Below are 23,111 nucleotides of genomic sequence, written 5' to 3' on the forward strand. Positions count from 1 at the left end.
GCTTTTCAAATCAAGCGAATGAGAATCAAACTTTGGACACCATTTATAAAAAAATCAAATTTTGGACAGATTGAATTCAAATTTCGGACACTTTATTTTGTAATTATTTGAACGAAAATTACATTACACTTGATTATATTTTATAGTCAACTGCGAAACACTTACCAAGCAATCACAGTAACCTGATAACGATGATGAGAACTGATGAAACACGAGAGAAATCGAGAGAAAAGAATATTGATGAAGGGGTAAATTCTACGTGCTCACGCTAAGTAAACGTCAAACACAAACGATAATGAGTGGATTTTGGATGGATTTTTTTCCTACTATGTAATAATCTGAACGTAATTCTCAAATGAAGTGATAGTGAAACCAAAAGATTACTCTGAAGAAGCAATAGTGATATTAATATTATAGTTATATAGGGCTGGGGAAAAAGAAATGTCGTATTTCTGATCGAAATATGACGCTTTATTAAACATACTTAAAATTATCCAATTTAAGTCAAATTCATTATCCCCCCCTTATAAATCCCCCCCTCCTTATTTGCAAAAATACTCAGACAGTCAGTTTTCGCAAGCCTCTTTTGAGGCCAACTTAGTATCACCAAGAGCGTTTTGCATGGACCGGAAGAGATGATAATCACTCGGAGCCAGGTCCGGACTATACGGTGGGTGCAATAGGACATCCCATCCGAGCTCCCGTAGCTTCTGGCGGGTCATCAAAGATGTGTGAGGCCGAGCGTTGTCCTGGCGGAAAACAACACCATTCCTATTGATAACTTCTGGCCGCTTCTGATCAATCGCCTGCTTCAAACGGTCAAGCTGCTCACAGTAGAGAACCGAGTTGAGGGTCTGGCCATAGTTGAGCAGCTCATAGTGGATGATTCCCTTCCAATCCCACCAAACACACAGCAAAACCTTCCTGGCCGTCAATTCGGGCTTGGCGATGGTTTGGGCCGGCTCACCGCGCTTCGATCACGACTTTTTTCGCTTTAGGTTGTCGTACATGATCCACTTTTTATCACAAGTCACAAGTCTTCTTCAAAAATGGATCGAGTTCATTCCGTTTCAGCAGTGCATCGCAGGCGTTGATTCGGTCTAAAAGATTTTTTTGCGTCAACTCGTGTGGCACCCATACATACAGCTTTTTTTGAAATCAAATCTTCTGCAAATGGTTCTAAACGGTTTTATGGTCTATAGCCAGTTCCTGGCCAATCGAGCGAGTACTCACATGCCGGTCTACTAGGATGATTTCAACGATTTTAACGGTTTCCACGACGTTTGGCCTACCAGTACGGGGTGTATCTTCGACAGCCACTACACCAGAACGAAATCGATCAAACCAACGCTGTGCTGTGCGAATCGTTACAGTATCAGGTCTATAAACTACACGAATTTTTTCGACCGCCTTCGTTGCAGTTTTACCTCGAAGGTAGTAAAAACGTAAAATATGGCGAATTTCTTGCTTGGTGGACTCCATCTTTGACGCGCTATAACTAGAGACTGAAAAGGACAATCACAACACTGTCAAAACGACACTTGTAGCACAGATTGTCGTCTTTAAAGAGCCATACTATACGACCCGATGCGATAAGTACAACACAAGATATGTTTAAGTGTTGCCATATATTGACAATATACGACATTTTGTTTCCCCAACCCAATATCATCAGTGCATCAAGCATTTCAAGATATTAGAACAAAGTGTCCGAAATATGATGTTGTCCGAAATATGATTCAGAACGGTAATCCAAATGGCAGCGAACCGTTCGTGGTGAATAATTCGCCCGAAATAAAATTATAATACGAGGGGTCGTATGCACATTGGCAATTGTGATCAAGAGTGGCAATCTTGAATTAATATAAAAACAGCAGATTGTGGGTGAATCTGACAGAAAATACCAATTTTTTTCCAGCTCGATTGATTCAATATCATTTGAAAGCTTGATGGAAATATTACGCTGCATACACTTGTAGAGTGGCTCCAATCATGCCTCTCATTCCGAATAAAAAAGTTTATTCATGTTATCTGGAAACTGAATTATAAAAACGGTAGTCTTGAGTAATGAATGCAGCCTACGTGCGCGATGTCAATCCAACATTCCAACAAATCCAAACCATCCCGACGATGTTATTCAAACATCAATTGAAGTAAAGCATTTTGCGATCCGAGAGATATATTACATAAACGTATGAACGGATGGTTGCTTGCAATGGGACGGATTCTGGGATCGTGATAGGGAAGCATAGGAACTGTTTCTGGGAAATGCTATTTATGTGGCACTGTTTGTAAACACTCAGATCGGTTTTTTTCTCTCCTTCTTCTATCTGTCTGTTTTGTCCAGAGATGTTTTCTGGTGAGGTTTGGCTTCGAATAACCTGTTGATTAAAAAACGGATGGTGGGCGGGCTGGAGTTGGAAACAGTTTTTCGAGCTTTCCATTCAGGATCCAACTCGGTTTGACGAGGGTTGGCAAGGTTCCCTGTGTTTCAATTTTCGTCGGCTGGATACCGACACGCGTGTACACGTGCCCCGAGAAGGGTTCAGTGACAGGCACAAATGTATATAATATATTCATATACGTATCATTAATGCGGCTGAAGTCTAACTTTGGATGAGGTATGCCCATTTTCGATCATATCTGAATATTCATTCAAGCTTCAAGAACATGACAAGTGAGTAAACATTTGTGCTTCTGCTTCTTTTATTGCAAATCAATTCGGAACCATCAGCTTGGTTCATGCGGTGGAATAGATGGACCTTTCTATAAATTGCTGTTTCTGATATTAGCCGAGGAGATCACTAAAGCTTGGTCCTCAAGAATATGACGATCTTGCTCGAGCTTAACGTATTCGTCACGTATGTCATTTTTATCAGCATTGTGAAGATTGAGCACGGAAAATGATGGGAGGTTGTGTCCGCATTGTTGACGTAGCACTTCGAAATTATTTTGCTCAATTGGCTTATATATACCTAAAGAAAAATAAAAATAAAGGAAATTTTAGGTTCGCAGCCCTGAAATTATCGCAGCCCTGGAATATTTTCGCAGCCCTGAATTTTCACAGCTTGTCCTCGCGAGGAACAGGTACACAAGCTGGCCATATGTCGCAATCTGTCTCCTTATGTCAATGCGCACACTGGACTGAGTATTCATAGGAGTATGTCTTTGATTTCTATATAGGGGTGTAACTCTACGAAAAATGTAACGATTTATTAAGAGTTTTCAAACGCATATTACTCAAAATGGTTATTGCGACATATGTGGTGTTATATATCATTAGACAGGAAATTTATCCAGATTTTTTTTTGCTTGAAACATGAACAGTGAATATAGTAAAAAAAGTTAACAATTTGACGATTTAACGCGTTAGCTCATAATGTGAGTTGATGCGTAAAATGAATCATTCTACATTTACCGATAATAGGCATTAATTTTATATTATATTGTATGTTGTCCAATTAATTTGTGCTCAATTCATGTTTTTATCGTGTATGTCTCACTACTAACAATTTGTGTAATTGTGGTCCAGGATGACATAATATCAAGTATGTTGTTTGGTTATGTGAAAATACAATAAATGAATTTAAATGGCTGCTGATCTAGAAGATCGAAAGTGTATACCCACGTAAAACGTAAAGGGCTATAAAACTATTACAAACAATGTTCCGGACAACGTGGTAACAAAGGAGATAATGCTATTTTTATCTATAATAAATTTTTGTAGTCATATATTGATTTGACTCAGGCTTATATTTATGTAGGTCTTAACTATTTAGACTTGTGTTTAAAAATGATACATTTTTGTCTTCTTCAGCATGATTTATATACACACCGTTTTGTTGCAAAATTTGTTGCCATTCTAAATGTCACTACCATAGAGATCTTGGTCTTTATTGGCGATAAACTCTAGTTGACAGTAGAAATCTCAATTTAGTATATTACACAAAATTAAAAATAAAAAAAAAATTTAAAAAAACTGTGGCAGTATCGACACCATACACACCAATCGCAATTTTAGCGGTCTCGCTTGCATTTTAGCATTTATAAAAGCAAAAGTGTTAAATGTGCCGAATTTTCTCTTTGTTGGTCTCCATTGTTAACACCTTGTAACTCAAAACTGAATGGAACAAACGAAAATCAGCTAAAGATTTTTTTTAGTGTGAAATGTCACCTATACAACGAGTCTATACCTGAAATTGTACGATCAATATTACGCGAGATATTGATCACTAAAGCCAGCTATCGAGAGAATAATGGATAACTTTTTCCCCAACCTAATATTTGTTTACCACCACCATTATTTCACATTTCTAATAAACATACATAAATTATGCCTCTCCGATACATTATTTGCTCGTTATTGACACGGTTCGCAATGAAGATCTCGTGCGTTGGTTGGAACGTTTTATTATTTCAAATCCACGGTGCATGATGTCTTGAAATGACTTGTTGGAAACTGTATGGGCTATTAACTACTATTTTTTCAGCATTTAAAAAAAACATTCCCTACATTTTATTCTTTAACCAACATTTTGTGGATCTTATGGTTTCTAAAGTGAGATTTTCCGACAAAAAGGTGAAAAAACTCAAAACTTCAAAAAAATTCTCACACAAAATCTATCAGACCTACAAAATTTTAGTCAGAGAATGAAATGTAGGGAATTATTTATGTTTTCATTAGACAGTATCAAGCAAATTTCTGAATAAAAAATATCGAAAAACAAATATTTTGAAAATTAAAATTGATTTTTCTCTTTTTGAAAACAATAGATATGAAAAGCCCATACAATTTCCAACAAGTCACCCATACATCGGAAGATGGGCTTTTTTACAGGGAAAAATTTTTTGAACAACAGTTTTTTCATGTTTTTCTTTGAAAAATTACTATTAATGTTTAATTCGTAACTTTTATATGTAGAAATTATCGCGATTTACATGCTCTGCTAACTTTTTCCTATTCAGAAACATGCCAAGAAAATGTTAAACACGATAATTTACACACAAAAATGTAACGACTGAAACATTATTGTTTCAGTACCAAAATGCCCTCTATTCCGGAAACTATAAAAGATAGAAAGGTGACGTCTTCGACGAAAGTTCATATTTTAATAAGATATGAAACTTTGTCGAATGCACTATATCGATATCTTGACTTTAAACAAAATTAGGATTAGTTGTAATTTTTTTCAAAGAAACCATGAAATAGTTGTTGTTAGAGAAACTTTCTCCCTGTGAAAGTGTCCATCTTCCGATGTATGGACGACTTGTTGGAAATTGTAAGGGCTATTTACATGATTTTTTTTGGAGAATTAAAAAAATGCGTTTTTGAGAAAAATGAATTTTAATTTTCGAAATACGAAATACGAAAATTAAAACAATTTCCTACAATTCATCCTTTGACTTCAATTTTGCAGGTATTATAGTTTTAGAGTTATAATTTTTTGTAAAAAATCAAGTTTTTTTTGGCTCTTTCGAAAAAGAAGTCTAATTCTTTTTTGGCATTGGCATTTTGGCATTTTTTTTTAATACTTCAAGTATGCAAAGTTGCTTAAAAGACCCATGTGTTCATACTCACAACGTTTCGCTCCTATCTGAGATGGTGCTGCCAACTCCTAAGACGAGTTGGCACGTAATTCGTCAGTAAAGAACATTGGCGATTTTGTCTTTTGAAAGTTTAGCGCCTGAACAAAAAAATTAAGTTCAAATGGCCAGTATGAAGTTATTTATTATATCCTGCGCAATATACTTCATTTCAAGCGAGCTCTTACATATCTCTGTAAAATGTAGTCATTTTTGAATAAATTTGGTTATAACTTTGTAGTACGAAGTTTTGTGTTAAAATGTTATGTACCACAGTGAAGCTTACCTTTTACCCTTTCTATGAAAAATAACCAGAGAATCATTTATTTGGCATTTTTCTTTTATTTAACGTCTTCATATTTCAGAATAAATTGACCAACTATCTTCACATATAGGGCATAACTATCAGATAATAGGCATGTTCTTTTTGATCAAATAATAAGCGTTTTTCCTTCATTATTAATTATTTAATTAAATCAAAACAAAAACATTTAACAAATATCATGTTGTCAAGTGAACAAAAAAAAAATAATGATAATTTCAAATTCTCATCTTTTCTATCTGAAAACTAGTCTTCCATGTAGCTGGCATCAGAGCCTGTTTCTTGCTTGCATTTGTTTTGACATATATGCTGTTCGCCCCAAAGTGTATTAAAATGTCCTCCAGGTATGCTACATTACTCGATGCATTATTCAATGTTAGCGTTTATTATATTTAATGAAAATTTTACAGCAAAAATACAAATACTGGGATTAGCAGTTAAACACATGCTTTCTATATTTGTTTACAGTTTGCGTAATGAAACGCGGCATACCTGAAAATTTCATATGCGTTGCTCTCAAACGAGCAATTTCTACAACGGTGCTATTCGCATGCCCAACTAGCCCCACCGTTGTGTGACCAACTAGCCACTCTATATATGAAAAACAATATTCATGAAAATTCAATAACAATAGTTTTAGAAACGGTTTCCATTAACATTTAAAACAAATACACATGTGTTGAAGAACTAGATTATAATAATTTTTTTATGCAGGCGTAACGTTCAATCGTGTTAGCCACTGAGTTTCACAGACGAAGTTAGAGCTCGAACACCGAATGAGAGACGTTAAAAAAATATAAACGGATATAACCGCAAAGTTTAATTTGAAAATTGTGGTTACAGCATTATAGCTGTTCTATTTTTGCCACGATTGAATTTTTCATACTCCCAGAAAAGAATACTTAACGAGAAAACTACTTTTCCGATTAACTCGAGTTTTCACGACAACTTCAGAAACATTGCGGTCGTGTATACAATTCAGTGATTTCTCACTTGCTAACAGTCAGCAGCATTATTATTACATATTACATTTATCTCAGTTGGACCGGGTACAATAAAATCTATAGATATGAACAGTGAAAAGGATAGAGATCTACAGCTAGAAGTCATTGATCTTCAATCATTTTTTTTCTCCAGCACGAAAAAGTCATGTCTATATGGAGCTAGCGTAGATTTATCGCGTAATAACGTGAGAAATTCTAAAATATGCCACCACAATGGCCGCTGCCGCTATGCGCTGTAGTTCCGTTTTCAGCCGACCTTTCTGAGTAGACGACTACGGTGGGAAAATATTTCGCTAAACACCCTCATTCGTCATTTTCAGTGGCCGCAGGTGTAATGTTTCAGGGAGTGGGGGGTGTTGTGATGATAAATCGCAACTAGCTTTTCACCCTCTTTCTAACTAAACATCGATATCGCGTGCCAGATCAACCCGACGCCATTACATTCTAATTAAACGTAATCAAACACAACGGATGAGAATCTGCCCCTCGAATCTAGATTTCACTTTCTTGGAAGAAGCGCTAGGTTCGTTCTCGGTTCGGTTGATTACAAACATCACCAGTGTTGACTGGTTGTGACTGCTGCGTTTGTTTGGGACAGCTTGCGTTTTATTACATTCGAATTTGAAGCGGTTAGAATCATTCCCATACAATTACCTGATATGCCAATAAACTTGGATTCGATCAGCATCAGTTGGGAGATATGATAACTCATAAAAACTGGTTGCCATCTTCAGTCAGTCGACTGGTTTGGCTGAGTGAGTCAGATGAACGTCGGTTGAGGTGCAAATGTCATCATTATTGATTTAGCGTTGCGTATACCGTGATCCTTAATCACGCTGATGGATGGGTGGATGGATGGTTAATGATGGGATGGGGCTGCCTGTGATGGACGCTGTTGACATTTCTGTCAATTGCGGGTTTTGTCAACAATTTCATTAGGATGGCATCAGATGGACACGACCAATCGATCAAGAGGGCGTGTCATTGGCACAACACTATTAGCGGCATTATATTGCGGTAAAGTTTGTGTAGATCATAGAGAGACGATCATATTTATAGCTTGGCGCTATCAATCATTCGCAATTCATGATTGCAATTATGTTCACGTATGTAATTTACAACCAATCGGTTCGCCTCATTCTCATGATCTGGAATTGACGTGGCGCCTCGTTCTCATGATCTGGACAATTAAAAGATACTTAACGTCCAACAATATACATTGAACACTCTTCACACCTAAAGTTTCCTCAAATTCTATTCGTCTTGTTAATTGTTGTAATTGATTCCGCCCAAGGTGGATAGAAGTTGTACGTTCTCCGAACTGCCAACATAATTGCGTATCCCGGCCATAGGGAGGGTGCTAGAGAATAATCATTGTTGCTTAGCACGTGTTTGTTTGTGTGTGTGTTTCTATGTGTGACTGCAATAGTTTTAAACTTGACCTTTATGTTTCCAGCTCCGGCTTCGGAGACGGGCAAGTTTCGGGCTGACATACAATTGTCTTTGATGGCTCCGTAACATTTTGCGCACATTCTCCGCGGACTTTGATGGATGGTATTGGCAGATAGGATGAGTTGCATGGTTTGCTTTCGGCGCGGGCATTGAATGGTTTTGTTGATGTTGCTAGAATCGAATTTAATAAGCGGATACGGGGTCGTTTACAGAACTCGATTATCACCCGGTCGAGGATATCGGTATCATGTTGGCAATAGGGTGACATCGGAGCGTGATTACCCTTTTGAAGCGCGTAATGGTGATGAGATTCCATTTTCAACCATTTTAACGCAGCTATTAAACGTTGTTGATAATAGTTTTCCCGGAGGACGGGTGAAGTGAAAGGATGCCATTTTGATTTTATTTTATGCTCTGCCTATCATGTGATTTGTTAACATTGACTTTTCTTATTTGTTTCAGATTCTATCGATACATTTCATTGTTGCACTGGCTCAGCAGGAAGTAATCCTTTCAATCGATGATCCCGATAAGACACAATACCACGAAGCCAATTTCAATACAAGTAAGTTCAGTCAGTATAATTAATGACTTACAATTTCTTAATACTACTCTAACGCTCCCCCGGTGAGAAATTGCAAGCCCCATCTTATTGACTGTGATAGGTGTTTTCTATAATCCAATTATTCGGATGCATTTAGAAGGTCACATTGACGGTGGTCTTCACAAGTTTTTGTCGATATCATTTCTTTTTTATTGATCTTACCTTTTTTAACGCCATTCGTAGAATATAGTATGCTGAAACCATGGTTATTTTGAGTCAATACAAAACGCCAAGCGCCAGTTATTCTTCGGATAAAAATCTACGATGTTTTTTTTTCTCCATGTGGCTTCCATTTTATATCTGATGCAGCGTATTCGATCAACTTTTAATTAACACGTTGAGCATCGACTGAGCAAAGGATTGACAATGAACTTTCCGCCTGGCCCGTGTCGGTCCCTGTGGATTGAAATGCATGCTGTAACTTTATCACTGTTGCTCCCAGTGACGAAGCTTTCCAGCGCACTACACAAATATTTCATGAACTTCTTGATTAATGTGAATCATGTAAACGGCTTACATGGATTCAATGAAAACAAGTAATCTTCCTGTAGTCCCTATTTGGCTTAAAAAAGGGTGGGTTATATCTATGATATAACCGCAGGGGTGATGTGGGACTACCGTTGTCTTATTAAGTACTAGCTGACCCGGCAAACTTCGTCCCGGCCAAAATTTTTGTTATCAATACTCTCAAACAATAACGTTTTCTTACTATGAGCAAGTTCATGGGTCCAATCGCAGAACTGTTCATTGATTGATCTTCTAATCGACCCCGTTGAATTTACCTTTTACTATTAAATTCCTAGTATTTCTAACAAAACTCATCATTGTAATATCAGATTATTTTCAGAAACAATTCTCGTTCAAGATTTTTCAACCACTTGCAAATAACATAGAATAAATTTTTTATACAGAAAATATGATAGACTAATGACAGCCCTAAATCGGAAAATTCTTTCTTCGAGTTCTGCTTTCATCAACACATTCGGCGATACTTTTTTATTGATATAGATAGAAAAAGATATAGAAGTGCGTTTCATCACATTAAAATTCAGTTCCAGTTTCGAACAAAGATCAATTTCGCTAGCGCAAACATCAAATGGACTAACAACACTTGTCACTATGTAATTGTAGAACATATGGGAATTAAATTACCGAATTTTCCCTTTTTCCTCCAGAGTTTTCCGAAAAAATTCAATTGTCATGTTTGGTTGGAATATTTTTGGTTGAAATATGTGTAATATTTTTATGGGGGTCCTTTCCATTCCAGCGGCGAGAGGAGTGTCATATCATCATAGAAACATTTCTCATACCCAAAAACCCTCACATCTCAAATTGTGCTTGATTAGTTCTCGACTTATACAGATGTTTGAGTTTCATTTGTATGGCAGCCCCTCTTAAGAGAGGGGGGAGGAGTATCTAACAACCGTAAAAACATTTATCGATCCCTGAAACCTCCACATGCTAAATTTGGTTTCATTTGCTTGATTAATTCCAGAGTAATGTAGAAATTTGTGTTTCATTTGTATGGCAGCCCCCCCTTAGAGAGGGGGGTGGAGAGCCTAACCATAATTTTTTATTTTTTTATTTTATTGATCTCCAAAAACTTAAGACATACGTCTTTTGTGTTGAAGTGCCGCTGGTAAGACTAAGTGATCCATTACATTTCGTATTATATAAAATTCCATAGTCACAAAAATATTGCAATATGCCTAATTTGGGTTCATTTGCTTGAATAATTCTCGAGTAATGCAGAAATTTGTGTTTCATTTGTATGGCAGCCCCTTTTAGAGAGGAGGTGGAGAGCCTAACCATCATAGAAACATTTATTGCCCCCTAAAACCTCAATATGCCTAATTTGGTTTCATTTGCTTGATTAATTCCCGAGTAATGTAGAAATTTGTGTTTCATTTGTATGGCAGCCCCCCCCCTTAGAGAGGGGGTAGGGGTCTCAAACTATCACGAAAACCTTCCCCGGCCCCAAAAACCCCTACATACAAATTTTCTTGTTGATCGGTTCAGTAGTTTCCGAGTCCATAAGAATCAGACAGACAGACAGACAGACAGAAATCCATTTGATTTTTTTTTCGTTTAACAGGTGTTGAAGAATTCCTAACTTCATTAAGAACTCCTAAATAGTCTAACTTTAACCCGAAAATGTTGCTATTAGGTAATTTGAATTTCTTCTAAGTAGTTGAAATGATTTCCCAATCAAGCGTTTAACTCTATGCGGTCGGAATTAATTTCCCTTGAAAAAGGTCCTCTCATCTTTCGACACTAATAATATTTTGTTTATACCAACTACCGTTATGAATAATATCGTAGCAACTTTGTATTGATTCTTGAACAAGATCACTAGACATTGAAATTGATTTGGAAAAAGTTTAAACTATGCCATGGTTGAATAAAGTATTTAGTATAATTCCTAGCCATGGTGGCTGAGAGCAGACCAACGATCGCAAAGGGTTAAAGATGCTCCCATTCCAGGTATGTACGGTGGTCAATGTGCTGTCTTGTCCGTGTCCGTATATTTTTTTATGCAGCAACATGCGAAATTATGATTTTTTGTTATTTTCTTCAAAGGTTTCAGGAGTCTAACGCATTGCTCTACAAAGCCCCACTGTTGTTTCGTCAAATTAGTAATTGTTATTTATTTTACTAGCCGTTCATGACAGTTTTGATCAGATTATCATCCATGAAATCAGTTCAAAATTTTTTAATCTTAAATTTAAAATAAATGATTGCTGTATTTTGCTTATTTCTTATTTATATTCGTAGTACTTAAGATAGCCGTACACTGTTTGTGCGGAGTTTAAACATTTGACACTTTTTGACAGATAAAGTTTGATGCAAAAACTGCTTTGTTTGTCACCCTTTAATTATCAACAGTGACAAACAAGGTCAAACATCGAGTATGAAAAAAATGACTGAAATGTTCAACATAACGTAACCGTATAATAACAGGTTTGACAAACAGATCGAAAATATGTTCAGATGAACCAGAACCAAATATTTTCTTTTCGTTTTTCTTATTTCTTTCTTGAAAACAAGCAGTATGGCGTCGTGCACAAATTACGTAACGCTAAAAATCTGGAATTTGGACTACCTCCCCCCCCCCTATTTCCTAATTTCCTATCTCTAATACACAGAAAGTAACACAACCTCGAATACCCAGTCCCCCCCCCCTTATCGCGTTACGTTATTTGTGCACGGCGCCTATCTTCCAGTATCTTATTCGCAAACAAAGAGCCTATCTATCCGTTTCATCACTAGTATTCAATGCTCTCAAACCACAAAACTGATACTGAGTTACATAAAAAATACGTATGCGCCATACATGACCGACAGCTGTTTAACATGAAATTTTATGTTTCCCATGTTTTGGTTCGCCTTTATTTCGTTAGAATTCGATACCAAGCCGCACCATCAAAATTTCCTAATTTTTTTCACCTTTTCAATCGATCCAACCTGACGATCCATCCGCATCGGACGGGATGCCGTCACTGGATTACTCCGTGTCACATCAATCAACACCTCTGTTTACCTGCTGTTAGTCCGTTTGAGTTATCACCCCATTCAAGTGCATCGCGAACTTCTTCATTCTTGTTTGCCCGTAATGAGGGAAATAAATCTCACGCCGTGCGCCCCGGTCTGTGGAAGCAGCAGAGGACCATCTCCGTCGTCGGTTTTGCCGTATTCCACATGCTGATGGGAACGGCATACGATATAGTAGACGAAAGAGGGCGTAGGAAGCAATTCAATTATGTGCTTTTTTCCTCCCTATTTGTTCGGTTCTTCAGCTGAATGGTAAGTAAATAGCCGGTTGCGATTAGTTCGACAAAGGGAGGCTCCCCGGTAATCGTTATCATCGTTCTCGTTGTCGTCGTCGAATGTCAGCTGTCGGAGTGGGGTTGGGGCTTATTAAATTTGCAATCGATTCAGCCCATTGGTGACGATAGGAGGTACCAGATAGTTCTGGTGCGGTACGACGTTCGAAGCTTGATTTTGTTTCGTAAAATTTCGGGAATAAGCTGTATGAATCCCACGAGGTGGGAAAAGTTGAGAGATTATGGAAAATTATAGAATGCATATCAACCAAAGCATAAATAATCCGTTATGGAGAAGAACAGAGAACAACAAACAACCTCGTCTGATGGAATGAAATAAGTTAAAAATGTGGATCATTAAAAAAAATTGTGCTACAGAATTACAGAATTCTTGTTAAGGTGCTCTAATGTAAACATCATACAGAGATTGAAGATTGGGAAAGTGAGAGAAGTCAACGTCGGAGATTAGTGCCAAATCACAAAACAGATCACGTTTTTATGAAATAAAGCCAACGTTAATAACTATTTTTGTCGCGAACAAATCGTTTATTCTTACAGGCTCAGTCATATAAATTTTATAAAGTCAAATTCTAAATCTATTTTAACTCTAAAGTATATTTACAATTTGCTTATGTTCATTGGAATAAAATTATTGAAAATAATGATGGCGGAATATTAGGGAATGATGCATATGATGAAACGACTCACTGTGGATAATGGAAATCCGATGTGCCCCACGATTTTATTTTAGACAATTTTTTTAATGACAGCAGAGATGAAGGTTTGTTCCAAATTTCAGATCAATAAATCAAAAGGAACGGCGTCAAATTTTTACACACAAACATACATACAAACAGTTCTAGTTGAATGAAACCGTTTAAAAAAGTAATTGACTATATAGTTACAGCAGCCATCTTTGATTTGAATTTTCCTAAATAGTTGTGATCTACTGGTCCAAACCCTTCACTTGATACCCATTTTGATGTGGTTTGTTTTGAGAAAATATGTAATCCACCATTTTGTGGTGGCAGCCTTCTTGGATTTGCAATTTTTTTATAAATAACTGTGTTCTGCAAGTCAATCCCTTTCCTTTGATACTCATATTGATGGGGTTTTGAGAAAATATGTAATCCGCCATTTTAGCGGCCATTTTGGATTTACATTTCTCACAAATAACTGTGTTCTACTAGTTTGATACCCATATTAATTGGGTTTTGGAAAAAATTTTGGATTTGCATTACTCTGTTCTACTAGTTAAGTTATTTTATTTGATACACATAATGATTGGGTTTTGAGAAAATATGTAATCTGCCATTTTGTTATGGCGGCCATTTTGGATTTGAATTCCTCCTGAATAACTGTGTTCTACTGGTCAATCCCTTTCATTTGATACCCATATTGATGGGGTTTGGGGAAAACCCATATTGATGGGGTTTTGAGAAAATATGTAACCACCATTTTGTAGCGGCCACCATCTTGGATTTTTAAAATCATGAAATACGCAGTTTTAAATGACTGCCGAAATAAAGGTGTGTTCCAAATTTCAGATCAATCGGTCGACAGGAAGGGGTTCAAATTTCTGTTAATGTGGTAAGGCGCTACAGACAAACATGTTACAAACATACAAACATACAAACATACAAACATACAAACATACAAACATACAAACATACAAACATACAAACATACAAACATACAAACATACAAACATACAAACATACAAACATACAAACATACAAACATACAAACATACAAACATACAAACATACAAACATACAAACATACAAACATACAAACATACAAACATACAAACATACAAACATACAAACATACAAACATACAAACATACAAACATACAAACATACAAACATACAAACATACAAACATACAAACATACAAACATACAAACATACAAACATACAAACATACAAACATACAAACATACAAACATACAAACATACAAACATACAAACATACAAACATACAAACATACAAACATACAAACATACAAACATACAAACATACAAACATACAAACATACAAACATACAAACATACAAACATACAAACATACAAACATACAAACATACAAACATACAAACATACAAACATACAAACATACAAACATACAAACATACAAACATACAAACATACAAACATACAAACATACAAACATACAAACATACAAACATACAAACATACAAACATACAAACATACAAACATACAAACATACAAACATACAAACATACAAACATACAAACATACAAACATACAAACATACAAACATACATACATACAAACATACAAACATACAAACATACATACATACAAACATACAAACATACAAACATACAAACATACAAACATACAAACATACAAACATACAAACATACAAACATACAAACATACAAACATACAAACATACAAACATACAAACATACAAACATACAAACATACAAACATACAAACATACAAACATACAAACATACAAACATACAAACATACAAACATACAAACATACAAACATACAAACATACAAACATACAAACATACTTCAATGAATATATTTTGAAATAATCCTGTTTCACATTTTTTCCAAAAACGTTTATTAATCGTTAAAAACGTTTATTAAAGTTTATTAGAAATTGATTTTTTTCCAAAAACGTTTATAAATCAATTATTTATTATCTTACGTTTACAGAGTCAAATTTCACCTTAAAATATAACTTGCTTTCTATATAAGAAGACTAACAATTTAATAATAACTAAATCTAACACTAGATTGATTGGACAGAATTAGGATTTAGGACTAGGATGGAGTGACTGGGGTAGTTTGGTTTTTCATCAAGAAATTGAGCATTAAGAATTCAATGAAACTCAGATTTTCACTATGATACTTAGAACTTTTTATCTCGCTTTAATCTGAGACGAACCAGCCCAGGAGGCTGAAAGTCTCAAAAATAAAGAATAAAAAAATATATATCTCGCTTTAAATATTATGCCATTGTTACTCATTAAAAGACTTACTGACCCCATAAAATGAATGTCACTGTATGCGTTTATCTTTACGACATTTAACCTTTACACTTGTTGACAAGGCATGAAACCCTGATTTCAAATTGTTTGTTAGCATTTTTTTGCAGGATTATCTCCCTACCTCGCATAAATGATGACTTCCTGATTGATTTTCACCTGAATCCATTTTAATGCTGATTGAACCAGAATGAAACATCGTGCAAGGGTTATTATACATCCACCCAAAGGCCTTCTGTCCGGTCCGAAATGCGAGAAGGGAAACAACCGATTGTTTGCGTCCTTGTGAATTGAGCGACAAAATCGAGAACTATTAGATCATTCAACTTCTGATAGCTGATGTCGTTCGTAGCAACAAAGGTGCGGGATGAGGGTTGGCAGAAGCTAACAAACATATAGGTACACTCGTTCGCTCGTGATCCTCTTGCTCTATTTGTTTGCGACCCTTTGAATAATTTAACAGCAGCAGCATGTGAGGACCAGCTTAATGGCTTTAAACTTCCTCGCCGGAGAGTGCACATAACTAACCGAAACGAGAAACCGAGAAGTTACAGTCTGCTCGTTTGCTATTTTGCTTATCAGGAACCCCCTTTCAAGTGGTTATCTATTGCCAGTGAACGAAATGTGCCGTTGCAACTATGGAGAGCTTCGTCTTGCAGTGGAGCCGGAGGAAGGATTAAACTTCGAGTTGGGTTTGTTTTTTTCTACCCTGTGCATGGGAACGGGATGCAATGCAAATGCTTGAAATAACGATGCGAATGTAGTGCTGGCTATTTTCTCGAAGTATTGTTTGGAATCGATGGTATGTTGATTAATGCGATAATAGTTGACTGTTGAGATGAATGCCTTGTTGCGTTGGTAGTCAATGTGTAAAATGTGTATAATCTGTGTGACATTCCTTTCTTTTGACGTAGGACTACGTCTAACCGGAAGGTATAGGGGGTGAAATGGAAATCTAGGCACTGAACAAGTAGGAAAAAATGCAAGATTTGGAACGCTTATAACTCGAGCATTTCTCAATAGATCGCAAAGGTTTTTGCATCAATTGATAGGAAATATATCTACGCATCTATCATAACGAATAACATTTCATTTTTCTTGAGATAAATAATTGAATAATTGTGAAATATCAAGCATTGTCAAAATGCACTATGTGCCCATTTTTGATTGGTCCATTTTGTGCTCCTCAAATCGTACCGACCAAAACGGGCAACCAGAGCAGCAGCGAAATAGAATGAAGCACGATTGGAAAGGAAAAAGAAAAAAATGAACGAAACATTGGTCGCAGTCTCACACATGCGTAATTCTCGAGCCAGCCAGTCAGCTTAAAAATCCCCGCTCCGCTGCCGTAACGATCATTCTCATTCAAACCGTACACCACATCGGTTCGCATCACAACACATCAACAAACCAACCCAAGCAGCCATGTCTGGACATGGTAAAGGAGGAAAAGTGAAGGGAAAGGCAAAATCCCGCTCGAACCGTGTTGATCTGGAGTTCCCCGCAAGGGTAGCTAGGCCGAGCGCGTTAGTACCAGTGCACCAGTCCACCTAGCCGGCGTTATATAGTTTCGGCCGCCGAAGTGATCGAGTTAGCTGGCAAAGCTGCTCGCGACGATAAGAAAACCCGCATTCGGAACAGAACACATTCGGTTCGGTGGACATCAAGACAACAGGCAGTTGCAGCGAGTGGCGAGTGGCAAACGCAATCGCAAAACGGCATCAACTGCTTTGGTGGCAAATCCAGAACAAGGCAGCATCGAGGGCGTTCGAAATGGTTTTTTTCAAAACCACGAGTACTAAGTTTTCTAAATTGGAACCATTCCATAAAACAAGGCGCTTTTCAGGGCCATTAAACCTTTCAAAAAAGAGTTTACGAAATACAGTTCAATGCTTTCTAAAACATTATCCAAAATAATAATAAAACACAAATTGATTTTTTCATAATTTGTTTGCCAGGATCTGATGAGTATGTGAATTTGGCAGTTGTTCTGAGCTTATTAATAGTTGGGGACTGTCCAGATTATTCAATTTTCACCAATTCTTAAATTGTTTCCAGATTGAAAGTACAGTAATTTACAATTAGTTCGACATTTAGCTAATTGGATGGACATGTAATGCGACTTATTTAGTTGGACATTTTTGTAAACATAGAGATCCAAATTATGACCCCACATTGAAAGTCGACACTGTACCACTGTCATCACAAATGTTCAATTACAGGTTAAAATCGCCTCCAATGCGACACTGAGTGGCGCTTCGGCACGTCGCATTGAATGTAATTTACTGTACAACATGTCACAAAGCTGGATGGGAAGAAATTTTCCAATTGTGAAAGCTGTGGCGAGTGGCAACAAATCGCTAAACAGGAAGGTTTAGCCGAACAAGATGGGGATATCGAGTGACAAGAAAACAATAAACTCTTTAGATTGAAGATAATTTTGTGATCCTGAAAAGGACCCTTTTTAGCCTGCATGTGAATCCAACGAGCGAACAAATCGTAATGAATGTATTTTTTTGCCATTGCTCCCTTTTAACGCTCATTCGTTCGTCTCGTTGGACTCGCCCCTCTGGCTGAGTCTGCCGATTTGTCTCTATCCTGTGAGTGTGTACCGCTAGAGTATAAAACACGCGGACCCCAAAAAAATATCTTATTTTCTTTCAAACCGTAAACCCGTGTGGTTGTACGGCATCGGCATCGTGGACGTAACGGACGTAAGGAGGACAAGTTAAGGGAAAGGCAAAGTCTCACTCGAACCGTGCAGGTCTCCAGTTCCCTGTTGGTCGCATTCACTGATTGCTCCGCAAGGGTAACTAGACCGAACGGATTGGTACCGGAGCACCAGTATACCTAACAGCGATTATAGAGTTTCGGCCGTCGGAGTGCTCGAGTTGGCTTGCAAAGCTGCTCACGACAATCAGAAAACCCGCATCAAGAACAGAGCAGCTTCGGTTCGGCGCTCATCAAGGCAACAATTAGTTTCAGTGAGTGGCAAAGTATTTCTCCGGCACGTCACATTAAATGTAATTTACTGAACAACATGTCACAAGCTGGATGGGAAGAAATTTTCCAACTGTGAAAGCTGTGGCGAGTGGCAAACGCAATAGCTAAACAGGAAGGTTTAACCGAACAAGATGGGAATATCGAGTGATAACAAAAACACAACACCAAAGGTTCTTTTCAGAACCATCAACATATTCATAAAGAGTAAACAGTAAACTAATCCATTTTTCAGGTAGATAGGTAGGTATTTGTGGTATTCTAGATTTAGAGTGTAATTGGTATGACAGCACGAGCGTGTTGATTATTACATTTAGAGAGAAATGGATTTCGGTTTTTGAACAATTGATAGTGTTGTGTGTTGTTGATAGTGGGAATATCACATTGGCGATCCTGCCATACTAGATTCGTTAGATAGGAGAATGATTTTATTCAAATTCTCAGATTGTTTGGACGGGGAAACAGATGAAAACAATGAGTTAGAAATCGAGGTGGAATAGTAGAAGAAGTATATCAGTATTGGTAAGCAAAATGTGATGGCGTCATTGTGAATATGGAAGAAACAGACACAAGTATTGACGTTGCGATATGAAAGGTGGTTATGGCAGTGCATGCGATATCGCTCGTTACTCCACTATCTCCATTACCTTCATTTCCAGTGTTTCGAAATGAAACTGACGAGAAGGGATGCCAGAAAAATGATTTTACTGAGATCAAAACAGTTGAGTCGGGTCAAGCCCAAGGCCAACTTTTTCTAAAAGTTTTGAGTAAAGTATAGCTCTAGGCCGAAACAGTTAGGTCGGGTTAAGCCCAAGGCCAACTTATGCAGAAAAGTTATACATCGAGTTTCGGTTACAGTTGAGTCGGGTCAAGCCCAAGGCCAACTTGTACTAAAAGTTTTGAGTCGAGTATAGCTCTATGCCAAAACAGTTGAGTCGGGTTGAGCCCAAGACCAACTTGTACAGAAAAATTATACATCGTGTTTCGGTTACAGTTGAGTCGGGTCAAGCCCAAGGCCAACTTGTTTACAACAAAACAGCTGAGTCAGGTAATGCACAATACAAGTGAATGGATAACAAGTACAAGTGAATGGATAAAAGAAATGAACAAACATTAAAAATAAATTAATTGAAATAATTATATAATTACAGAAAACAGCCACACTGCCGCTCATGAAATGAAACAAAAGAAAATAAGCAGCGTTGACGTTCAACCTAATTTCATAATTGCTTGCACTGAAACCAGTCGCAGTTTGCGAACGCGAATATTTACAATATTTAATGTTAATTTTATGTAAATATGAGCGGATTTTGGCGGGTGAGTGATATTTCGTCTTCGGGGGAATCAAGTGAAGAACTGGAAAGTGTTGAGAATGGAGAAAGGCCCGGAATCACTTTAGTGGAGATCGGTATATTGCGTAGAGTTTAGGAAGAAACAAAAGTGATAGAGCTTAAGCAAGGAAAATCGGCATCAAAAGTGCTATCGGGTTCGTGGCGGTTCAAGCCTTTTTAAGAGAATTCGCCCCTCAATGTACACAGAGCGGAATCAGAGCAACGTTCAAACGCTGATCAGATGTTCTGCATGGGAGATCACGACAAAACTTTAAGATGAGCGATATAGTTAAGAATGATTTGGAACGGATTTCGGCGAATGGTAACAACTTTTATTATATTCGGATAGAAGTTAACGAGAGAAATCAAGAAATCAATAATTTAAAAAAATGATTTTTTTAAAAAAAAAACATGCGAGCGAAGTTTTTTTTTTCTCTATGTTTACCCTCATTTTTATTCAAACAGCGCGGGAAGAAGTTCCTGAGTCAACATAAAGATATCGCAGTCATTTTAACAACACATGAATCACTAAATAAGGATCCTAAGAAGTTCTGTTCGTCTGAAGGTGCATTACCAGATAACGGAGAATCAATCACGAAGCGCCTTGACACGTAGCAGATCAGAAAACCCCAGAGATTCTTTAATACGATCGATCAAGTTGATGAATGAATAAGGTTTCTTGTACAGTGTTTTCTGGTATCGTTATTTTTAATGTGAGGGGAGGATGTGGTATTCTAGATTTAGAGTGTAATTGGTATGACAGCACGAGCGTGTTGATTATTACATTTAGAGAGAAATGGATTTCGGTTTTTGAACAATTGATAGTGTTGTGTGTTGTTGATAGTGGGAATATCACAGTATTCACGTAGGAGAAGAAAATAAAACAATATATTTAAAATATATATTTAACAAAAGCTGTCCCCTTTGTATAGTCCTACGTCACTCCGGTTATGTCCCCGACATTACCCATCCGTCTTTTTTTTTTTTTTTTATTTAAATCGTTTATTTTTACAGGCTCAGTTACATAGGTTTAAAGGAGCCGAACTCCTTACTGTATTGTTACTAGTATATAAACATTTTTCCTTAATTCTAATGTTAATAATATAGGAAACCGATTACTCGCGGTCGACTCGAGTTTAGAAGGGTGACATATTTTCTTCAGGAAAAGGAGGGGATATGAGGATATATTGACAATGATCACACTCACACTCTCAATCACACTCATCACACTCAATTCTTAAACCTATCTTATATCTAATATGTATTTACATTTCATCTTATTCTTAAGAAGGGATCCGATCTCTCACAAAGGAAAAGGAAAAGGAAAAACTAAGGGTATAAGGACAATCACACACGAAGATCGATAGCTTTAAGGAATACATATATTTGGGACATGTAATCAAGGTCTAACCGAGCTAACACGTCTCTCACCGGCATCATGGGCTGCCTTCCTCGGGCCCGAAGGGTGACTACTAAATTCGATCTGGCGACAAGATACAGCTCGCACGACCAAACAACGTGCTCGATGTCGTGGTAACCTTGGCCACAAACACAAAGATTGTTGTCGGCAAGATTAATACGAAAGAGTAGCGCATCTAACGAACAGTTATTGGACATGAGTCGGGAGAAGGTGCGAATAAAGTCCCGACTCAAGTCCAGACTTTTGAACCATGGTTTGAGGCTAACCTTAGGGATAATCGAGTGGAGCCACCGGCCCAATTCATCTTCGTTCCATTTGCGTTGCCAGTTAACTGTGGTATTTTTGCGGACTAAAGAATAAAATTCATTGAAGGCGATTTGACGCTGATAAATATCGCCTTCAATTGCACCTACCTTTGCTAATGAGTCAGCCCTCTCATTACCCGGAATTGAGCAATGTGAAGGGACCCAGACAAAGGTAATGACATAACAGCGTCTGGATAAAGCACTCAAAATTTCTCGTATTCTCTCAAGGAAGTACGGCGAGTGCTTTTCCGGCCTCACTGAACGGATAGCTTCGACAGAGCTAAGACTATCCGTTACAATGTAATAGTGTTCAACAGGTCGTGAGGCGACGCTGTCCAGCGCCCAGTGTATCGCTGCCAATTCAGCAATATACACTGAGCAAGGATTCTGAAGACTGTGTGAGGTGCTAAAAAATTCGTTGAACACTCCAAATCCTGTGGACTCATTCATAGAGGACCCATCAGTAAAGTACATATTATCATACATTCCTTTCATTACATATGATTAGTGGCATATTTATTGCCTATTGAGAGTCGATTGGGAGAAGTAAATAATTCAGAAATATTGAATCCTGTTTTCGCATTCCAGGTTCCTACGAATTCGGATACGAAGTTGGACCCAATGGCCAGTTTCATCACGAGACTCGTGGTCCCGACGGAGTCACGTACGGTTGTTACGGATACATTGACCCGAATGGAAAACTGCGAGTGACGCACTACGTAGCAGACTCTCATGGGTATCGGGTGGTGGAACCAAACTATCCTGTAGAAGTATTTGGCGATGCTCCAGTCCAAAACAGCAAGTAGGTTTCGTACAGTAGAGAAATACATTGCACTCCAGATCTTATTGTGTGTTTCTTTCAGTGCCATCACCGAAGATGATCCTCCATCCGGAAAACGTGGTAAACTAATTCCGTGGCGCGACCTTTATCTGCCTAGAGGATGTGGAATGTATCCGGGAGGACTAAGACCGGAAGGCCCGCCTGTGAAGCCACCCGCCACGACTGCTGGTATGTTTCTGGTTTTTTTTTATAGTTCGCACCTCATTGGATAAGGTTTTATTCGGCACCTAGTTATAGCGAAAACGTTCCGTAGTTGCACCAAAACCCACTTGTTTGTTTTTATCGTTATTCAACGCACTATTTCACAGCACCTGTAAGACCCGGCGGCACCGGCACTACTGGTGGAAGTGGAACTGGTAACCCTCAAGGTATTTTTGACTTTTGTTTCAGTT

General features: G+C 37.5%; 1 protein-coding gene across 3 annotated transcripts in view; it reads left to right on the forward strand.

Moving 5' to 3' along the window:
- The window catches only part of LOC129768090 (fibroin heavy chain-like), a 102,668-nt gene that overhangs the window by 74,327 nt on the left and 5,230 nt on the right, over window positions 1–23,111 (forward strand). For all 3 annotated transcript variants that reach the window (XM_055769505.1, XM_055769507.1, XM_055769506.1), the window contains exons 2-5: window positions 8,824–8,926; window positions 22,467–22,680; window positions 22,742–22,887; window positions 23,028–23,087. In XM_055769505.1, the coding sequence (XP_055625480.1) occupies window positions 8,824–8,926; window positions 22,467–22,680; window positions 22,742–22,887; window positions 23,028–23,087 (523 nt within the window). The remainder of the gene's footprint in view (window positions 1–8,823; window positions 8,927–22,466; window positions 22,681–22,741; window positions 22,888–23,027; window positions 23,088–23,111) is intronic.

This window comes from Toxorhynchites rutilus, chromosome 2 (genome assembly GCF_029784135.1).
Source record: "Toxorhynchites rutilus septentrionalis strain SRP chromosome 2, ASM2978413v1, whole genome shotgun sequence".
Lineage (NCBI taxonomy): Eukaryota > Metazoa > Arthropoda > Insecta > Diptera > Culicidae > Toxorhynchites > Toxorhynchites rutilus.